Below are 20,006 nucleotides of genomic sequence, written 5' to 3' on the forward strand. Positions count from 1 at the left end.
TAGTATCCCATCTTTCCTCCTTTTGACTGCAGCAACATTACTAGTCTTGTTATGTGTGACTATAGCATGGAACACAGAAATGTGCCACTGGTATGATACAAGGAGTACAATCCTAACCAACTTTCCAGAAGTGACATAGCTGTGCCAATGTAGCATGCATTGCATCCTGCAGTGGGGAGGCAGTCAAGGGGGCCTCCTCAAAGTAAGGGCATGTTTGTTACCTTACCTTGGGCCTGCATTGCGGCTAGGCCAGTGCTGGAAACTTGGTTAGGACTGAGCCCTAGGTCTTGCTTTGCCTGCTAATGTCAATTGCCCAATTAAGAACAATCCTCAAGGACAAATTTGATGTGCTAACAGAGGGTGGAATGAATGGCTTTGCTTTTTCTGGACTAATCTGGTATGGAGTCTGCAGGACACAGCAAACTTGCATGGGCTCCACTTTGGATTATAGAGTAGGTTTGCTTTGATGCATCTGGATGAGAAGAGGAAAAGATAGGCGGCGCTGAAGTAGAGACAGTGATGCTTTGGTCCCCATCACTCACCACTGTCACTTCCCCAGCTCCTTCTTGAATCAAAGCATTGAGACCTTCCAAGTCTGAGCAGCTAATGCCAGTGCCATTGATGAAAGCCTGGCTGGCCGGGGTGTCGTGGCCATCCACTGGAATGGCAGGAATTAAAGTCTGGTGTGATGCGCTTCTGTCACCTTGATCATGGGTTGTGAGGAGAACAGTAGGCTGACCTACCGAAATGCTTTCTGCGTGAGACCCAGAGGGGAGAGACGGAGCAAGCAAACTCACCTGCTGCAGGATTTGCAGCTGGCTGCTGCCAGACAGATCTTCTTGATTTGGACTTACTAAGGTGGGAGGTACAATGTTCATGGAAGCGGCTTGCACTAGGCTGCCAGCCTGAGGCATCTGATGGCCAACAATGATCTTGACTTGTCCTTCGCCATAGGATGAAGCATGCAGTGGCACTTGGAGATGACTGACGGTAATAGGTGCCCCGGCTTGTGTAGTGGGGTCCATCTGGAACTGCAGAACGGCCAGTTCCGTATTTTTAATCCCATTGTACTCCGCGTGCTGCCTCTTATGGCTCCTCAGAGAATCCTCGCGGACAAACGAGGCCTCGCAGAGATCGCATCTGAATGCCTTCTTGGCCTCCAATCTGGCGACTTGCCTGGAGCCGCCTTCCTTTGGCCTGTCGCCCTCTGTCTTCTCGGGAGCTTTCTTCTTAACCTTGACCTTGTCCTTGTGAGCTTTCTTCATGTGTGTGGTCAGGTTGCTCCGCTGCTTAGTGTCAAAGCTGCAGAAGTCGCACTTGAAAGGGCGATCTTTGAAATGGATCCTTTCGTGCACCTTGAGGGTCGCCTTGTTGGAACAGGAGTAGTTGCACTCTGAGCATTTCACGGGCTGCTCGGGTTGATGGGTTCGCAGGTGTTGCCGGAGGCTTGTCTTGTTTCCACACTGGAAGTCGCATTCAAGACACTTGAAGGTGTTCTCCACATTGTGCTTGATGCGGATGTGTGACTTCAGGTTGCCTTTCATTGCGCAACGCACATCACAGAATTCGCATTTGTAAGGCTTCTCCCCGGTGTGCACACGCATGTGCCTCTTCAAATCTGAATTAATTTTAAATTTGGCAGCGCACAGACGACATTGGAAGGGGGCGTCGCCTGTCAATAAGAAAAGCATTAGAAGTTAGAAATCTAACTAACAATCCTAACCACACTTTCCTGAGAGTAAGCCCCATTGAACAAAATAGGACTTACTTCTAAGTAGACCTGGTTAGGATTGTGCCCTAAATCAAGTTATACAGTATCAGGGGGATAAAGGGCATTTTTGAATGAACCTGCATTACAATGTTTCTACATACCTAGAATCAAATGAAATGTATAGTTTGTTCTACAAAACATATCACTAATGCTACACACACAGCAGAAGGAAGTGGAAAAATATGTTGCACCACTTCAGACTAAAGGTGGGGAATCAAATTTTGAATGTCTCAATATGGGGAAAGAAACCTCCCTGCAAACAGAAACTAGCTGTACTGTACTGTTGGCAACCTTCAGTCTCGAAAGACTATGGTATCGCGCTCTGAAAGGTGGTTCTGGCACAGCGTCTAGTGTGGCTGAAAAGGCCAATTCGGGAGTGACAATCCCTTCCACACCGGGAGCAAGTGCAGTCTGTCCCTGGTCTGTCTCCCTGGCTATGGGCCTTCCTTCTTTGCCTCTTTGCCTCAGACTGTTGGCCAAGTGTCTCTTCAAACTGGGAAAGGCCATGCTGCACAGCCTGCCTCCAAGCGGGCCGCTCAGAGGCCAGGGTTTCCCACTTGTTGAGGTCCACTCCTAAGGCCTTCAGATCCCTCTTGCAGATGTCCTTGTATCGCAGCTGTGGTCTACCTGTAGGGCACTGCAGGGAAAAATGCTGGGCTAGAAAGTTTCACCGAGCGATTATTTTTCTGCTTGTGGAGACTTCTGAATTATTGAACAGAGAGGGTTGCTGCCACTCTCTCTTCCTTGTAGCATCTTTTACGACACCACACAATGATTGTCCCATACAATCTCTTTCACAATTGTTGTATCTTTCAGGGGAAGGGTAAACTGTGGGAAGAAGCTAAAATTTGTGCACAGGTAACTTCCCTGAAATTTTGCAGTTTAAAATTCAAACCAAATAAGAAAGCATAATTTGAAGCAAGGAAGAGATAATGTACAAGGATTATTATAGGTCAAAGCTTTTTATCAGCCCCCACCTCTTCCCATATCCTCAAATAGACTTGCTTCTGTTCTTACATTTTTGTACTGATCTGTAAGTTTCGTATACTTAGGGCCCAATCCAATCCGGGCCTTGGGCCGGCACAGCTCCCTTGTGCCGGCCCAAGGCTGCGTAAAAGTGCCGTAAGGCACTTCCGTGATGACCTAAGTGGGGTTAGGCCGGCACATGGATATGCACCAGCCTCCCCATCCGGGGCGCATGGGGAGGGCGGGAAGGAGGCGTTTTGGGGTGGGGGAGGGCAGGCAGTGGGTGAGCGGGAGGCGGGGCCAGGATCTGGTGGTTATGCCAGATCAGCCCAGGGCAGTCCCAGACTGCTCGGATTTGCGCTCTCTCTTTGAGGTGGCTCAGATCCAAGTAGTCCCATTGGAGCCGCTGTGACTTTACCCCGGGTTAGGGGAGCGATTCCCCTTGCCCCAGGCTGAGCTGCTTGCAGCCTCAATCCTGCCTTGGATGCAGCGCAGGCCCACCCACCTGCCTGCTCCAGGGCAGGTTAGGATTGCACCCTTAAATTGTTGTTAACAGAAAACAAATGCAATGAAGGAGAATTGTGAAATGCACTGAAAAGTGAACTGAGAAAAGTGCTGTTGCAAACAGACAGAAAAACAGGTGTTCATGAGTCTTTGCAGGAAAGATACAAAAAAAAAATCACATCTTTGTTTTGGGAAGATTATGCTTCCACAATGCCTAATCATCAGAGCAAAACAGACAGTACTGATACCTTTTGCAATGTCAATAGTAGAGTTTTGATTTTGCCAGGAAAGCTGATTTATCCCTTATACCCTCACAAAACAGCACTGTTGAATTATTACTGTTCTCAGCCACTCGAACAGCACGATGTTCCTTTGTTATCCACTGATACAGAAGAGTGGAAAAGCCATGGGGTGCCGTTTGAGACAGAAATAAAATATAGGGAGGTCCTTAGTTCAGTGGATGTTTCTGTTCTTTAATAATCACAACACACACGGTTTAAATTACTTTGCCATTTTATAGATCTTAATAAATGGAAGACAGTAAAAATGGATGCATAATTTGCCTACCTAGCTACATATTTCATTGATCAAGCTGAAGATTTTTCAAATTGCGATGTGGCGTACTGTGCTAATCCATGCGTCTGCTTAATAATTGAGACCCATGGTGTAAAATGTTTATTATAGACATTTTATTAATGAAGACACACAGCCTGCCAGTGCAGTTTATTTTACAAGCTAGCCCCTCCAGCTGCGCACACCACTGGCTGCATTGCAAAAGTCGGTTTTTGAATTTTACCTACTTTCCTGATGAAAGCCTGGTGTGGTGCACATTCAAAGAGTCCCATATTCATATGCCACACTGTACTGAGAGCAGCAAAGCCTAAATGTCGACAGTACATTTAATTTTCGAATCTAGAGATTGATCTGTTGCGCATATTTATCCCATTGACCTTATAATATGCGACTTTGGCCAAGAAAGCTGAAAAAAAAATTGAGGAACTTCAACTGTAAAGACGAATTACTCACACAAGTTGTTTCACAGAAATTAATAGAACCCCAAACAACTGGGCCCAAGGGCTGTAAGGATACAGACAAGAATAAAGGCAACTTTTGCTCTGGAGATGCTGCTACGAAGCACAGCTATGTGAAAGGTTAGAGTCCCACATTCCAAGTGTCTCAGCTTCTCCAGGACTCAGGTGCCCTAAGACATGTATTAGGTGCAAAATATGGACCTCAGCAATATAAAATCTCTGACTTGGCCAGGACCAATCCTAATAATAGTTGCTTCACTCTCTATCTATGACAACTCAAAGTAATGCCTTTTGCTTAATGCTCTTCAAGTTCCAGCTCAGACAGTGAACCCTGAAGAGGAGCTGTAGCTCAGTGGCAGAGTATGCACTTTGAACATCCCAGGTTCGATCTCTCGTATTGCCATGGAGGACTGGGAAAGAGCTTGTCTGAAATCCTGTAGAGCAGTGTTTCTCAAACTATGGGCTGGGACCCACTAGCTAGGTCATGAGCCAATTTCAGGTAGGTCCCCGTTCATTTCAATATATTAGACTTGGTACTACCATGGTAAGTCCTAAAATGCTGCAAAGAGATCATCGTCACTGAGCTGCATGAAATCCTCTGTCTCTGCTGGAGAGAAGGTGGAGTACCTCAAGACATGAGGGATGCAAACATCATCACGCTGTACAAGAACAAAGGTGACAGGGGTGACTGCAACAACTACCGCGGCATCTCTCTCCTTAGCGTTGTAGGAAAGCTGTTTGCCCGAGTTGTACTAAAGAGGCTCCAGGTACTTGCAGAGAGCGTCTATCCAGAATCGCAGTGTGGATTCCGAGCCAACAGGTCCACCACTGATATGGTATTCTCCCTTAGACAACTGCAGGAGAAATGCAGGGAACAACGACAGCCACTCTTTATAGCCTTCATAGATCTCACAAAGGCTTTCGACCTGGTCAGCAGAGACGGCCTCTTCAAGATTCTCCCCAAGATTGGATGTCCACCCAGGCTCCTCAGCATCATCAGATCCTTCCACAAGGACATGAAGGGCACTGTTGTCTTCGATGGCTCCACATCAGACCCTTTTGACATCCGAAGCGGAGTGAAGCAGGGCTGTGTTCTTGCACCAACCTTGTTTGGGATTTTCTTCGCTGTCCTGCTGAAGCAGGCCTTTGGAACTGCAACAGAAGGCATCTATCTCCGGACCAGATCAGACGGAAAGCTCTTCAACCTCTCCAGACTGAGAGCAAAATCCAAAGTCCAGCTGAAATGTCTGCGTGACTTCCTCTTTGCCGACGATGCAGCTGTCACTACCCACTCTGCCAAAGATCTCCAGCAGCTCATGGATCGTTTTAGCAAGGCCTGCCAAGATTTTGGACTGACAATCAGCCTGAAGAAAACACAGGTCATGGTTCAGGATGTGGACTCACCTCCCTGCATTACAATCTCTGAGCATGAACTGGAGGTTGTCCATGACTTTGTGTACCTTGGCTCAACGATCTCCGACACTCATTCTCTCGATGCCGAGCTAAACAGGCGCATCGGTAAAGCAGCTACCACGTTTTCCAGACTCACAAAGAGAGTCTGGTCCAACAAGAAGCTGACGGAACATACCAAGATCCAGGTCTACAGAGCTTGCGTCCTGAGTACACTTCTGTACTGCAGCGAGTCATGGACTCTTCGCCCACAACAGGAGAGGAAACTGAGCGCTTTCCACATGCGCTGCCTCCGACGCATCCTCGGCATCACCTGGCAGGACAAAGTTCCAAACAACACAGTCCTGGAACGTGCTGGAATCCCTAGCATGTATTCACTGCTGAAACAGAGACGCCTGCGTTGGCTTGGTCATGTCGTGAGAATGGATGATGGCCGGATCCCAAAGGATCTCCTCTATGGAGAACTCGTGCAAGGAAAGCGCCCTACAGGTAGACCACAGCTGCGATACAAGGACATCTGCAAGAGGGATCTGAAGGCCTTAGGGATGGACCTCAACAAGTGGGAAACCCTGGCCTCTGAGCGGCCCGCTTGGAGGCAGGCTGTGCAGCATGGCCTTTCCCAGTTTGAAGAGACACTTTGCCAACAGTCTGAGGCTAAGAGGCAAAGAAGGAAGGCCCATAGCCAGGGAGACAGACCAGGGACAGACTGCACTTGCTCCTGGTGTGGAAGGGATTGTCACTCCCGGATTGGCCTTTTCAGCCACACTAGACGCTGTGCCAGAACCACCTTTCAGAGCGCGATACCATAGTCTTTCGAGACTGAAGGTTGCCAATACATACCATGGTAAGTGACTGCATTTGGGAAAATGTGACAGACCTGTACTTTGAACGAACTACTATGTATATTCTTTTAACAATGAATAGTAAATGGGACTTACTCCTGGGTAAGTGGGGATAGGGTTGTAGCCTAGGATTGTTAAAAATTTTCCTGCTTGATTATGTCACTTCTGGTCATAAAATCACTTCCGGTGGCCCCTGACACTTCCGGTGGGCTCTTTCTAAAAAGTGGGTCCCAGCACTAAACGTGTAAGAACCACTGCTGTAGAGCCATATCAAGAGCGAAGAACTTAAGAAGAGCCCTGCTGGATCAGGCCAAAGGCTCATCTAGTCCAGCTTCCTGTATCTCACAGTGGCTCACCAAACGCCCCAGGGAGCACACAAGACAACAGACATAACCTGCGTCCTGGTGCCCTCCCCAACCAAAGGACTATCTCACTACAAAGCAGTTTCATATATTCATTTGGCTATGGCAGCCTATAGGCCCTGAGACAGCTTTTGTAATTTTTTTTAAAGTTTCCTGTCCTCATTGAAATGTAATCTGAGAAATGTTCAGTGATTGTTAGAAACTTACAGCCATCAATTCATGTCTCAACGCTTGGGAGCAGCACAAAAACCTTCCACTGAGTCCTTCCAAGTATGCATGTTGGGTAGGACACACTCTTCCTTCAATAATGAATGGCATGGTATCTATGCCCCCATCCTAACTGACTCCAATCCTTGGGAAGAACTGTGACTTACCTGTATGAGATCTGAGATGCACAGTAAGCTGGCTGGAGTTACGGCTGGCGTAAGGGCAGATCTGGCACTTAAAAGGGCGCTCGTTGGTATGGATACGCTGGTGCTTGTTCAAGCTGCTGCTCTCAGCGGCCGCGTAGTCACAATGTTTGCACTTGTAGGGCTTCAGCCCACTGTGAGACCGCATGTGCATTTTGAGTTTGTCTTTGCGGCTGAAGCTCTTACTGCACACTTCACACTTATGGGGCTTGTCACCTGAAAAGGAGAAGGGAACACAGGGTTGAGGAAACATACACTTGGAACGTGGAAATCCTAAATTAATATTACAGGATTTCTTTCCTCTCTTCCAGGTAATTTCTTTACCCAGTGTGTAATCAGTCTGTGGAACTCCTTGCCACAGAATGTGGTGATGGCACCTGACCTAGATGCTTTAAAAAGGAATTTGACAGATATCTAGAAGAAAAGTCCACTACAGGTAGCTATGTGCCACGTCCTGGTTTTAGTACAAGGCTACCTCAGAGTGCCAAGTACAAGGGGAAGCAGCAATAGGATGCAGGTTATCTTGTTGTCTTGTGTGCTCCTGAGGCATCTGGAGAGATACAGGAAGCTGGACTAGATGGGCCTTTGGCCTGATCCAGAGGGGCTACTCTTATATGGCCATATTCCAGGTTCCTTCCTGAATTAAAAAAGAAAGGTAGGATCTGGTTGGGTTTAGCATTACTTTAAACGAAATAATGTAATGTTTCACAGCCTACAAAGATACTTTGGTCAACCTTTGCTCACTGTAGGCACTTGCTTCTTTTGACACAGAAAGTGTGCCCCAGTCTAGAAGGTAGAGTAAAGCACACACAGAAGGTCTCAAGTTCAACCACCATCATCTCAGGGTAATTGCTGTAAATAAAAAGATTTCTGCATAAGACCTTGGAAAGTTGCTGTCTGTTGTAGTAGGCAGTACTGGGTGAGAACAAACTGGGTGAGGACAAATGGTCTCACTTGGTAAAAGGCTAAGATCATAAGAATCAGGACGTCTTATACTGAACAATCTTATAGTGAAAATATTTTAATTTTGTATTATATTTATATTAAAATGTACACGAGATTAAAACAAATTAATTTTTTTATTTTAAAAAAGGACAACAATGTCATCCTGAAAGCTCCATGAAAGCTCTTGAAATAGTCAGAAGATTCTGCAGCAATCTAGAACGCAGCTGGAATGTTGCACTGGAGGACAGGGGAACCAGCAGTCCTCTAGCAGTGGGTAGCACTAACTTCTGATGGGTTTCTTATGGACAGCCCAATCCTATCCACACTTTCCTGGGAGTAAGCCCCATTGGCTCAAATGGGACTGACTTCTCAGTAGACATGCATAGGATTGGGCTGTGAGAGGAGGAAGATTCCTAAGAGCTCTGCATCCACTATTTCAAAAGAACCTCTACGATGGATCAAGTACCTGTGTGGGTTCTTAAATGTCGTTCCATGTCTTTCATACCATATGAAGTCTTGAATTGACAGCCTGGAAGGGAAGGGGAAAAAAAAAAAAGATGACCAACCAAATATATTTATTACGTTTAGGGCACAATCCTAACCAGGTCTACTCAGAAGTAAGTCCTATTTTGTTCAATGGGGTTTACTCTCAGGAAAGTGTGGTTAGGACTGCAGCCTTAATTTTACTCTTCCTTCAATGTGCTCAGGGTCATGCACATAATCCCTTCTTGGTTTCTTGTTGAGATGGGGGCAAGAGACCCTCTCCTCCCATCAGCATGGTGACATAGTCACAGTGTTCCCAGAGCTGTAACAGGCTGCCCCTGTGCCCAGGGTCAGTGACATCATTATGTTGCATGATGTCACTCTGGGCTCTCCCAAGGGCAGGGCACGCGATGTGTGCAATGAGTGTCCTGTGCTCAGGGCTCTCCCTGGAGGAGGGACACTTACTGTGGCCACTTTGCACACCTTGTTCCAGGGTGCGTGATGAAGCTTCAACGAGCAGTGGCATCACTAGGGGGGTTCGGGCTGCACCGGGTGACACGCATGGGGGGGTAACACGCCCTGGGTGGTGACACGCTAAAATTGTGGTGGTTAGGAGTAACCCCAATATATTATATACTGTTGGATGCGGAATTTTGAGCGGAATGCAATGCAAAAAAACCAGAGCAAAAACTATCTCCTTTCTATCAAAAGTTATGGCCAAAAAAACGGAGAACAAAAAATGCATGGATCTCTATGGAAAGTGAAAGTGAGCATGTTTACTCACAAGTAGGCGACCTTGCCATAGTCCATTGGAAAGGGCAGGCTGAGAGGAATCCAACTACACCAGAATGGTCCTGATCCAATGAATGCAGCCCCCAGAAACACCTGAGAAGGAAGTCCCTCCCTCCAAGAAGACGAATGCATTGAGCCCGATGGAAAGTGAAACGAAGCCTCATGGTCACATTTACTCATGAGTAAGCAAACGTGCCTTGGTTGGTGTGGAAGATCAGGTGAAGGAGAGTGCAAGGCTACCAGAATGTTCCTGATCCTATGCACCTGCAGCTAAACAAGGGCTCCAGAAGGCAGCCCCCCCCCATTAAAAAGGATCAAAACAGAGGCTTCAGCTGATAAAGTGAACCTTTTGAGACTTGCAAAACCAGGTGGATCCTGAGAGTGATCTGGTTTAAACAGAAGTTCTTAAATTGAACTGGGCACTGGGTAGGGCTGAAAACCTTACTGATTTGCGGGGGTGTTATTGCAAGCAGGTTGCAGAGGAAAGTCACTTGGTGAAAAAGGGCTGGCTTCTGCTTATTTTTTGTTTTACTTTAATTATTTATACTTATTTATTTTAATTTGCCTGATGATGTCACTTCCACCAGGACATCACTTCTGGTGGGTCTTGGACAGATTGTCATTCTAAAAAGTGGGTCCCTGTGCTAAAAGTTTGAGAACTGCTGCAATAAGGTGTTCATAAGTTGACACCCAGGGGGGAGTGTGTGTGACACCATTAGTGACCATAATGGTAATGATTGGCAACCTTCCATCTCAAAAGACTATGGTATAAGCCAGGGGTGCTCAAACCCCAGCCCTGGGGCCACTTGCGGCTCTCGAAGCCTCTCAATGAGGCCCTCAGAGAGCCCCCAGTCTCTAATGAGCCTCTGGCGCTCCGGAGATTTGTTGAAGCCCACACTGGCCTGACGCAACTGCTCTCAGCGTGAGGGCAACTGTTTGACCTCTTGCGTGAGCTGTGGAATGAGAGCTCCCTCCACTGCTTGCTGTTACATGTCTGTAATGCAACAGCGGCAGCAAAGGAAAGGCCGGCCTTGCTTTGTGCAAAGCCTTTTATAGGCCTTGAGATATTGCAAGACCTTAATTCATTCATAGAAGTTCATCTTTAATATACTCATTTATGTAATTATTCAAATTTTAAATGTAAATTAATTCTTTTTTTCCCCGGCCCCTGACAGTGTCAGAGAGATGATGTGGCCGTCCTGCCAAAAACTTTGGACACCCCTGGTATAAGCCTACAGCACCCAGTATTCCCAGGCAGTCTCCCATCCAAGTACTAACCAGGCCTGACCCTGCTTAGCTTCTAAGATCAGACAAGATCGGGCATGTGCAGGGTAACACCATTAATGACCAAAATCACAGTTTCGAGGAATAATACCATCATGTTATATATCAATCAATGTGTAAATTCATGCAGAATGTGTTCTATCTTTGTTCTATCAAAAGGTACAGCCAAAAAACCAGTGGGGGCAGAGTGATGGTACATCACCATGCCCACCACCTGGGATGTTGCCCGCCCACTGCATGGGGGGTGACGTGCTGGCATCCCACACCTGGTGACGCGAACCCTAGTGACGCCACTGTCAACGAGCACCTTGCCCTCCTCCTCTGTAACTCTGGCCTGGTGGCAGTCATGTGTCCGCGCTGGCAAAGCAACCAGGGCAGGTACCCCCAGACTCTGCCCTAGTTGTGGCTCTGATTGTTCCACCTGGTAGTTTTGTCTGTTGATGATAATAGGAGATGCAACAACTCCTTCCCAGAGTCCAGATGTTCAGAGTGAATGGCCATTGGCATTACTATGGGGGAACTATCAGTTCCTCAGAAAAGGCCACACATTCATGTCTTGGATAAACAGCCCAAAGAGAGAGCTTGACCCATTCAGGTCCACTTAGTAGGTAGCTCAGCTGAAGCAGAATTGTTAACAGTGCTCAAGAAGCCCTGGTATGGGTCCGACATTCTCTCCCTTTGACTATACCAGACTCTGTTCATGTAACAGCATGTACCTTGAGTTAAAAGTACTGTTTCAGGTTATCAGTACAGAAAACAATGCCTAAAATTTCAATCAAGAATCTCAGGCAAAGGCAGGTTCTGAAACAATTAGAATACACATTTTAATGAAGTTAACTGACCTAGGGCACAATCCTAACCCACTTTCCAGCACTGACATAAAGGCAATGCAACTCCTGGGTAAGGAAACAAACATTTACTTACTTTGAGAAGGCCTCCATTAGTGCCCCCTAACTACAGGATGCATTGGCATTGGCACATCCCATTGGCACAGCTATGCCAGTGCTGGAAAGTTGGTTAGGATTTGGGCTTTAATCGCACGTGGAAGGATATTTCCTCCTCACACACATGGCTTAGGCCAGCGTGGTCAATAGTTAAATAAATTAATTAGAAAGCACATCCATGAACCTTCTTGGTAGTTTGTGGCAATGTTATCGATGAAAACAAATTTCTGCTTTGCCAATTTATTTCTTCGTTCCATCTCTGGGAGCATAAGAGAAGTGGACAAAATGCAAATACAATTCAAAGAACAGTTTGCAAGTTGTGAATGTCCCTGACACTTCTGGGCAGAGAAAACAAAGTCCTTGGAAATGGAGGGGCGATGGAGGGGCGTTGATGGTACGGCATACAGAACCTTCCTCATTATGATGATTCATCACCAGCACAGATGTAATACCTGATCTCCCAAACTTAAAAACACACACACAAAGCCTCCCTCCACACACATACTGTAAAGTAACTGAGTGTGTGTTCTGATTTGACTGGAGCACCACCACACACAAAAAAGCACTTTAACTATTTCCCCCTCTACTGTTTTCCAATCTAGATAAGCCATTTTCAGCAGGGGCAACATGACCCCCTGGGGAGTCCTGGTACACTTGAAGGGGACCACATGTTTACGTGGGGGAGGCTATATGTTTTTAGTCCCAGAACCTGAGAAGAACTCTTAAGGGCCTTTAGAAAAAAATGAAAAAAGAAAAAAAGAAAAGAAAGAAAAGGTTGAGAATGGATGATCTAGATCAGGAGTCTCCAAACTTTTTGGCCAGTGGGCCGCATCAAATATCTGGCATGGTGTTGAGGGTCGGAAAAAAAAATTTAAAAATAAAATTTATTTAAATAAATTAGAGGTGGAACTTAGATGAGTGAATAAATGAATGAATGGGCTCATCCATTCAACCTCTCTGGCCCTTAGAACCAGAGAGCCGCATCTGGCCCCCAGTCCAGGGTTTGGAGACCCCTGATCTAGATCACTCTCTGAAGTTGTTCTTTTCTAGGGAAAAAGGGAACTATAATGTATTTTTTTTTCTCAGAAGGCATAATAACTGGCAAGGTGAGGGAGAGAGGATTTAGACTTAGAAAAAGGAACAGAAGGAAAAAGGAAGGGATCATAACTCAGTTGTAAAGCACGAACTTTGCATGTAGAAGGTTCCTGTTTGGGCTATAGTGAAAAAAAGGATCAGAAACCAGTGATGGACCAGTGACCTGCCTCGCAACCACGTCCACCAATCTACTCTCTCTGTCCACTATACTACTTTTCACTATTACACCACTGAAAGAGGAGATGAAAGAACACCCTGCATAAAGAATATTAGCAGAAAACAGCTTGTGAACAAGTACTGTACTTGTTTGAGGACCAATTGTTCAAAACCATCTATAGCAACGGTTCCCAGACTGGTGGGTTGTGAACCACCAGCCAGGGAAGCACTCCTCCCTAGCCGGGGTGGGGGATGGCAGCGATGCGATCCCCAGGATTGTGCCACTGCTGGGGATGCCTCCACAAGGCTCCCCAAGCCTGTAAGCCGTTAAAGTGTGATTGGAAGCCACTTCTGATTTCACGATCGCAAACCAGAAATGGTTTCCAATTGCACTTTTGAGCTGTTTACAGGCTTAGGGAGCCCTGTGGAGGCGGGCTTGCAGATGTGAATGTAAACAAACCCCCCTCCCGCCCGGGCAGCAGTCCGATCTTGGGGATCACGTCGCTGCCATCCCACGCCCCCACAAAAACTTACTGCGGTTCCAAAGTTCGAGTACGACTTTGGGAACTGCTGATGTATAAGCTACTGGCAGTTTCATTCATATACCTGACCTGGATAGCAGCAGTTGAGTTTCTTTTGGGCTGCAGATGTGGTGGCTTTTCTTGTGCGAGGTTTTGGGGGTGTGCTGACAATGGTGGCAGTCTGACACTCGCTGTTCTCTCCAGGCAGGTAGGTTTGATAGCCATGTTCAAAAACAAACTCGGGTGCAGAAACTGGAAAAATTTTTAAAAAGCAGACTAAACTTTAAACATCTGAAGGCTGCAAAATGACACCATGCCTGCAATCTTTATCAAACTGTAAAATACTATCTAGCTTCCATCCCCTGGCTTTGCTCCCTGATCAGTAAAGCCCCACTCCTGACTTCTCTCACTTGCCAGGTATTTTTAAAATCACATGACAACCCTGCAACATGCCAAGGCATACCTGTTTGTTGTTTACAGCCTCAAAAGAAAACTGAGAACCAAACTTTGCTGTATTTTCCTGCCTGGCCACCTGGAGTCAATTCTTATTCAACTCAATGACCAGGTAAGTAGTAATTTTTAAGACTGGGTTAGTAGGTGTTGTGCTCACTTGCCCAAAACATCCCTTATTTTCAAGTATATGGTTTGTGCTTGCCTCCACTGAGAAGACACTTCCAAAAATTTCCTGGCCAAATACCTGTGATGGTTTGGGTCTCTGAAGTGATTGTTCTCGACGTGGTTTGGGTCTGTGTCACTGGCACAGTTTCTTCTGACACAAATTGTACGGTACTGGTCTCCGCAGTGGTTGCACTTGAGAGCTGGCAGCCATTCCTCTTATGACCAACAAATGCATCTAGGTTGTTGAATTGCTGCTTGCACAATCCGCAAATATGAATATCCGGAGTAAGTTCCACTAAGACGGTGGTACCTCCGGGAACTGTCAAAACATAAACATGCGTCAGAAGAGAACAGCATTAATAGGGCCATTGGATCAGTGGTCGAAATGCTTTGGTCCACAGGCTTTTATAAAAGGGAAGGCCCGACGAATCAGCTGAAGCCATGTCCAGACCCTCTTCTACTTTCTGAGCTTTTTGTACATAATTGCTTTCAGGTGTTTGCAAGCTTCTAAAGGGGGGTGTAGTGTGTGTCTTACCTCTCCAGGACTTGCCACTTGAATGAATACACTGGCTCCATTGAAAATGGATGCTTCAGCTGCCACAAAGGGTAACGACTTACTGATAAGCAGTGAGAATGTTCTGAATTTAACCAGCTAACCAGCAGCTTCCTACTTTCCTCACTGGAAGTGGTGTCCTGTTGGTAGACTAGAAGGAAGTATCAGAATATAAGGCTGTGGTTTTGCCATACTTTTGGCAAAGTATAAGGCTGGTGGTTTTGCCATACTTGGGAGACTGCATTCTGCACAGCCTGTGTCCAAATTCTCTGCCTTCCATGAGCTCCTACACAGCTCTCCGTTGACCAAGGCCAGTCCCTATTCTCTGCTACATGTACCTAGTAAAATAAAGCACTGACCCTAATTTGTCTTTCCAAGATTTTATTAACACACACAAGAGTTTCTATTCTCAGCTCCCACATCTAGGATTGCAAGTAGTAACAGGTTGGGGGGGGGGGAGATGTGGACGACAATGACACACATGGGGATTAACTTTGACTAATCCACATACTGTACATAGTTCACACACACACACGTCAATACTGTGAACTCCTAATCTTTAGTGAAGTGCTATGCACACGGATGATGCTATATTAATAGGCCCTTTATGGACTGCCTATTTCCACAAGATCATGAACGAGACAGGGCTTTCTTCCTGGTTGTACACAGACTTTGGAATTTCCTCCCGTAGGTTTGTGCTGTCCCATCCTTTTTTGTTATATGGTGACTTCTTTTTTTAAAGCACATTTTTGCCATTCCTTTAGGCAGGGTGGGGGGGGGGGAGTTTCCTTGATGCTGCTGTTTGTATTTTTTTTTACCTTTCCCTATGTGCTGTTTTTTTAATTCTCAACTGCTTTGACATCGCAAGGTGAAAAGCAGCATATACATTTAAAAATAAATAACAAGAGAAGGCATCATGTCATGCACAGCCTGCCCTTCCGTATACTTGACTTGATGAAGCATTTTCAGCTATTCCAGTGATTTTCAACCTTTTTAATGGGAATAAAATGGTCATGGCACACCATCAGCTTTTTGACAATTGACAAGGCACACTGTACTGTCGATGGGGGCTCACATCCCCCAATGGTCCTATTGATAAATGACCCTCTCCCAAATTCCCGCGGCACACCTGGGGACCATGGTGTGCCACGGAACAGTGGTTGAAAATGGCTGACCTAGACTATCATTCTTTGCAGCAAGTCTTCTGCCCACCCCTGCTTTAAAAACAGGTAAGAAATCTACTATGGAGGAAAGGGGGAAGCAGCTGTGAAATGCAAAATGTGGTTTTCCCAGGAAGCAGAAGCAAATTAGGGACCAAACTAGATGTGCATACAAATGCATGCAATAGAGCAGCCATTTTCAACCTTTTTCAGCTCGCGGCACACTGACAAGGCACTAAAATTGTCAAGGCACACCACCAGTTTTTTATTTACATTAAATTATGTATTATTTCCCTAGCAAATATTCCTGGGGAAGGGGGTGGGGGAGAAGAGGAGAGAGAAGTGCCAATTGCCTGCTTGTGTATTTGAGAAAAAAAGAGTGCAACCAAAAGCCCAATCCTATGCATGCCTGCTCAGAAGTAAGCCCCATTATAGTCAATGGGGCTTACTCCCAGGAAAGTGTGGATGGGATAGCACCCCCAGAGCCCAATCCTATGCATGCCTGCTCAGAAGTATAGTCAATGGGCTTACTCTCAAGAAAGTGTAGATAGGATTGTGGCCCAGCACCCTTCCTCTAAAAGTGCGGGGCAGGTTGCTTTGGGGAGTTGCAGGCAAACTGGCAAGGAAAAAGGACTTTCAGGGACTCTGAAACCTTAGATTGGGTGCCTCAGCAGACTCACTCGCTATGTGCCTGCTTCTGGCTCCCTCTTGTCACTCACTCCGAAGCTCCCACCTCCTGGCTCCTCTAGGCTTCTGTTGGCCAATCAGCATGCAGGCAGGCAACAACCTCCTTCGTGCCCAACCCTATGCATATCTACTCAGAAGTCAGCCCCATAGTAGCCAATGGAGCTTACTCCCAGGAAAGTGAGGATCAGGTTGCAGTTTGAGTCCTGCTCAGTAGCAGGAGCAAGCTCCAAGCGGACTCTTCAGCTGCTGCGTGGGATGCAAAGCAGCCTTGACCAATGCAGGTGCACAGCTGCTACCTGCCTCCTCTGATCCTGCGGCACACCTGAAGCAGCCTTGCGGCATCATAGCGGTTGAAAACAGCTGAGCTATTCAGTATGTCTACCCCTGCTAACTGGGTAAGAGGCACTTTTTCAAGTGGGTGCTCCTCTTTTATTTAGCAGAGGGAGAGTAACTGGCCCTCCTCACCCAGCACTGTCTTTTCTAGTGACTGCCTACTGGTGTTCTTTTGCATCTTCTTAGATTGTGAGCCCTTTTGGGACAGGGAGCCATTAGTCATTTGATTTCTCTGTAAACCGCTTTGTGAACTTTTTGTTGAAAAGCGGTATATAAATACTGTTAACAACAACTCCTCCTCCTCATCGGTAATAGGACAATGGATTTTCTAGCTTTTCTTGAACCAAAACAAACTACCATACCACCTTTGCTTTAAAGTCATGAAACTCATCCCAAGTTTTAGCCAAATGGACCCTTTCTTGGTCACCTAAATACACAATGCCACTTCACTGCTTCTAGTTGATCCTTGCCTACAGAGACTAAATGCTGCTAAATCTAGTTATTCTTCTAGAGCATGGCGGTCCAACTTTGGATAGCCAAGAGGGCATGATCTCCAGCTAGGCTGATGCGGGCCATGACGTCACCACCAATTATTTCCAGGATTTGAGCCTGCCAAATGATTTCAGCAGAATCCAGTGGAGGCTGGTGCAGTGGGGCTTTTCAATTCCAAAGGAGAAGCTATAACAGTGCGGAGACTGAAAAGCTGCCAGCATGCTCGGTCCACTCCAGTAGAGCACCTTTGCATTGCCATGCCCAGCCCCAGATTAAAGTGAAGGTGCTCTGCAATGCTTCCAAGTGGGGAGGCCATGCAGTGCACCCCGGGGAGGAATGGAAGGATTGGACCAGCAATTCCAATGTGCTATGAACTGGCATTACATACAGTATATAAATAGTGCCAGTTCACAGCATATAGGTTTACCTGGTATTACCTGCTTCCTTCTTCCAGCTTCTCAGAGCCACTTGTGAGGCTGAGAAGTCATAAGAAGGAAGCATCAGGAGATACGTAGTAGACCGGCAGCCAATGGCTCACACACTGGCAACAGGTCCACAGATCAGTTTGAGAAGCATTGCTCTGCTGAACTTTCTCACAACTGCTTTTCTTTTGGAAAGAAAACTGTTAACAGCTTGTGTCTGAAGCTGGTGCTGGAGGGACTAGGGGTTTCATTCTTATACACACTTTGCTGTCAATAAGCATCACTTAAGACAACTGAACTTACTTGTGAGAAGACGTGCATAAGATTGCACCATGGGAAATAGTGCATTTTGTTGTATGAGGGGTGGAGCACCATGCAACATAAGAGTGTGTGGAGGGGGTGTTCACGCAATGATTTGGGGTGTTACATGCAGTCCTATTACCATCCATAAACTACTGGTGGGTATGATACCCACATGCAAGAGTTATGTTCTGAATAAGGCTGCAATCCTATCCATACTTTCCTGGGACTAAGTCTCATTGAACACAATGGAACTTACTTCTGAGTAGATGTGCCTAGGATTGGGTTGTAAGCCTGCAAAAACAACCAAAGCCAAATAGAGGATGTCTAACTGCAGGTCGTATGAACTTATGGCAGGTCCCTAGGCTTTCAGGTGTTTTGGGCCCCCTCTGGAACATCAATCTTTCACCCCACTAAAGCTGGCAGTCTGACCCTAGTATAGTAGGTACTAGACCACAATACATATCCCAATATATATATATTTTTAGGATCTCCTGATGAATTCTATTCACTTTTTAAAAAAATCCTTATATTATTGCCTCAGCAATAATAAAAATAAAAAAAATGACAGGCCCCTAGTCACTGGGGGGCCCTTAGGCTTCAGCCTAGTCAGGCTTATGAATAATATGGCCCTCCCGAACTGGCTGGTGATCTGGACTAAACTGCATCCAGTTTGCTTGCACAGAGGATGGCTGCACATACTGGGCTTTATCGGTACACACCCATGGCCTGATCCACTAGCACACACTTGCACCTGGTTCACTTGTGCATATGACAGTTCTGGAGTCATGACGGTTTCTCCTTCTGTGTGCACCAGTGGTGTAGCTAGAGGGGGTGCAAAGCACTAAGTTTTGCAAGGTGCCTTACTGCAGCGTGCAAGGGGTCTCTCCCCTTTGGAGCCATTCCAGGCGGTGGGTTAAAAAGGGAGGCATATATGGAATGGCTCTGAAGTGGAGGGGCCCCTTGCACGCCACGGTGAGGCTCCCTGTAACACTTAATGCTCTGCACCCACTGCCCAGAATGGCTCCAAAGGGCCCCTTGCATGCTGCAGTGCGGATCCCTACAAAACTTAGGCTGCAATCCTATACACACTTTCCTGGGAGTAAGCCCTGTAGAACACAATAGGATTTACTTCTGAGCAGACATGCATAGGATTGTGCCCTAGTGCTTTGCACCTTGTTCTGCACCCACTGCCCAGAATGGCACTGAAGGGTGAGGCTGCGGTGAGGCTCCCTGCAAAACTCAGTGCTCTGCACCCCCTCTAGCTACGCCACCGGTGCACACACGGCTCCCATCTACGCATCACTGCTTGCCAACGGAGCAAGCACAGCACAGCACAGCACAGCAGGGTCTGCAAATGGAAGCTGCCCTCCCTTTGTACAGCGTCCTGGGCACAGAGGGGCTGCCTCCCCGGGCTCAGATGCCCAGGCCGCGCGGCAGGTCTCCAGCCCCGCGCCCCTCCGCGCGCAGCCCGCGCGCTCGCTGCACCCAGATTCCCGGGCCGGCTCGACACTGCAGGCAGATTCCCGGGCTGAGCGCGCGCCGGCTTCTGCCGCTACTCAGGTTTCGGGGCTCGCCCCAGCCCAGGCTCCGCGCAGCTTTCCCCGGCGCCCGGCCCGGGAGCGCGCATAACCCGCGCAGCCACTTACATTGCACGGGGCTGGGGAAGGACTGGGCGGGCGCTCCGCCGGGGTTCATCGCAGCCTGCAGCGCTCGCTGTGCAGAGGGGAAGGCAGGCAGGCAGGCGGGGAGCCTGCCCGGGCCAGAGAAGGGCCTCTCTCCTCCCGCCAGCCACAGGGCGGGGACGGATGTGGGGAGGTGGAGCATGCTCGGTAGCTGTCGCCGAAGCCCTCGCCGTGCCCGTAGTGGTGCAAACAGGGCCTCAGTGGGAGAAGAGCCGCGACAGGGTCTCGACGTGGGGCGGC

At 47.3% G+C, this 20,006-nt stretch overlaps 1 protein-coding gene across 1 annotated transcript; it reads right to left on the minus strand.

Moving 5' to 3' along the window:
* Positions 1-367: 367 nt before the first annotated feature.
* ZFP64 (ZFP64 zinc finger protein) lies at positions 368-19,779 on the minus strand. The gene is made up of 6 exons (XM_066625861.1): positions 19,731-19,779; positions 14,214-14,453; positions 13,607-13,768; positions 8,708-8,770; positions 7,261-7,512; positions 368-1,672 (listed from the first exon to the last, which is right to left on the minus strand). Exons 1-6 carry the CDS (start codon positions 19,777-19,779, stop codon positions 390-392), a joined length of 2,049 nt encoding a protein of 682 aa, XP_066481958.1. The 3' UTR covers positions 368-389.
* Between the last annotated feature and the right edge of the window lie 227 nt (positions 19,780-20,006).

Source organism: Tiliqua scincoides, chromosome 4, assembly GCF_035046505.1.
Source record: "Tiliqua scincoides isolate rTilSci1 chromosome 4, rTilSci1.hap2, whole genome shotgun sequence".
In the NCBI taxonomy this organism is placed as follows: Eukaryota; Metazoa; Chordata; class Lepidosauria; order Squamata; family Scincidae; genus Tiliqua; species Tiliqua scincoides.

Bases quoted from the DNA above. Each gene is read 5' to 3' on its own strand.
- ZFP64 (XM_066625861.1), bottom strand. From the start codon at position 19,779: ATGAACCCCGGCGGAGCGCCCGCCCAGTCCTTCCCCAGCCCCGTGCAA. The intron at 8,771-13,606 runs GTCAGGTATATG...CTTCCCTTCCAG, and splicing joins ACTCAACTGCTGCTATCCAG to GCTGTCAATTCAAGACTTCA. The intron at 7,513-8,707 runs GTACTTGATCCA...TCTCCTTTTCAG, and splicing joins ACATTTAAGAACCCACACAG to GTGACAAGCCCCATAAGTGT.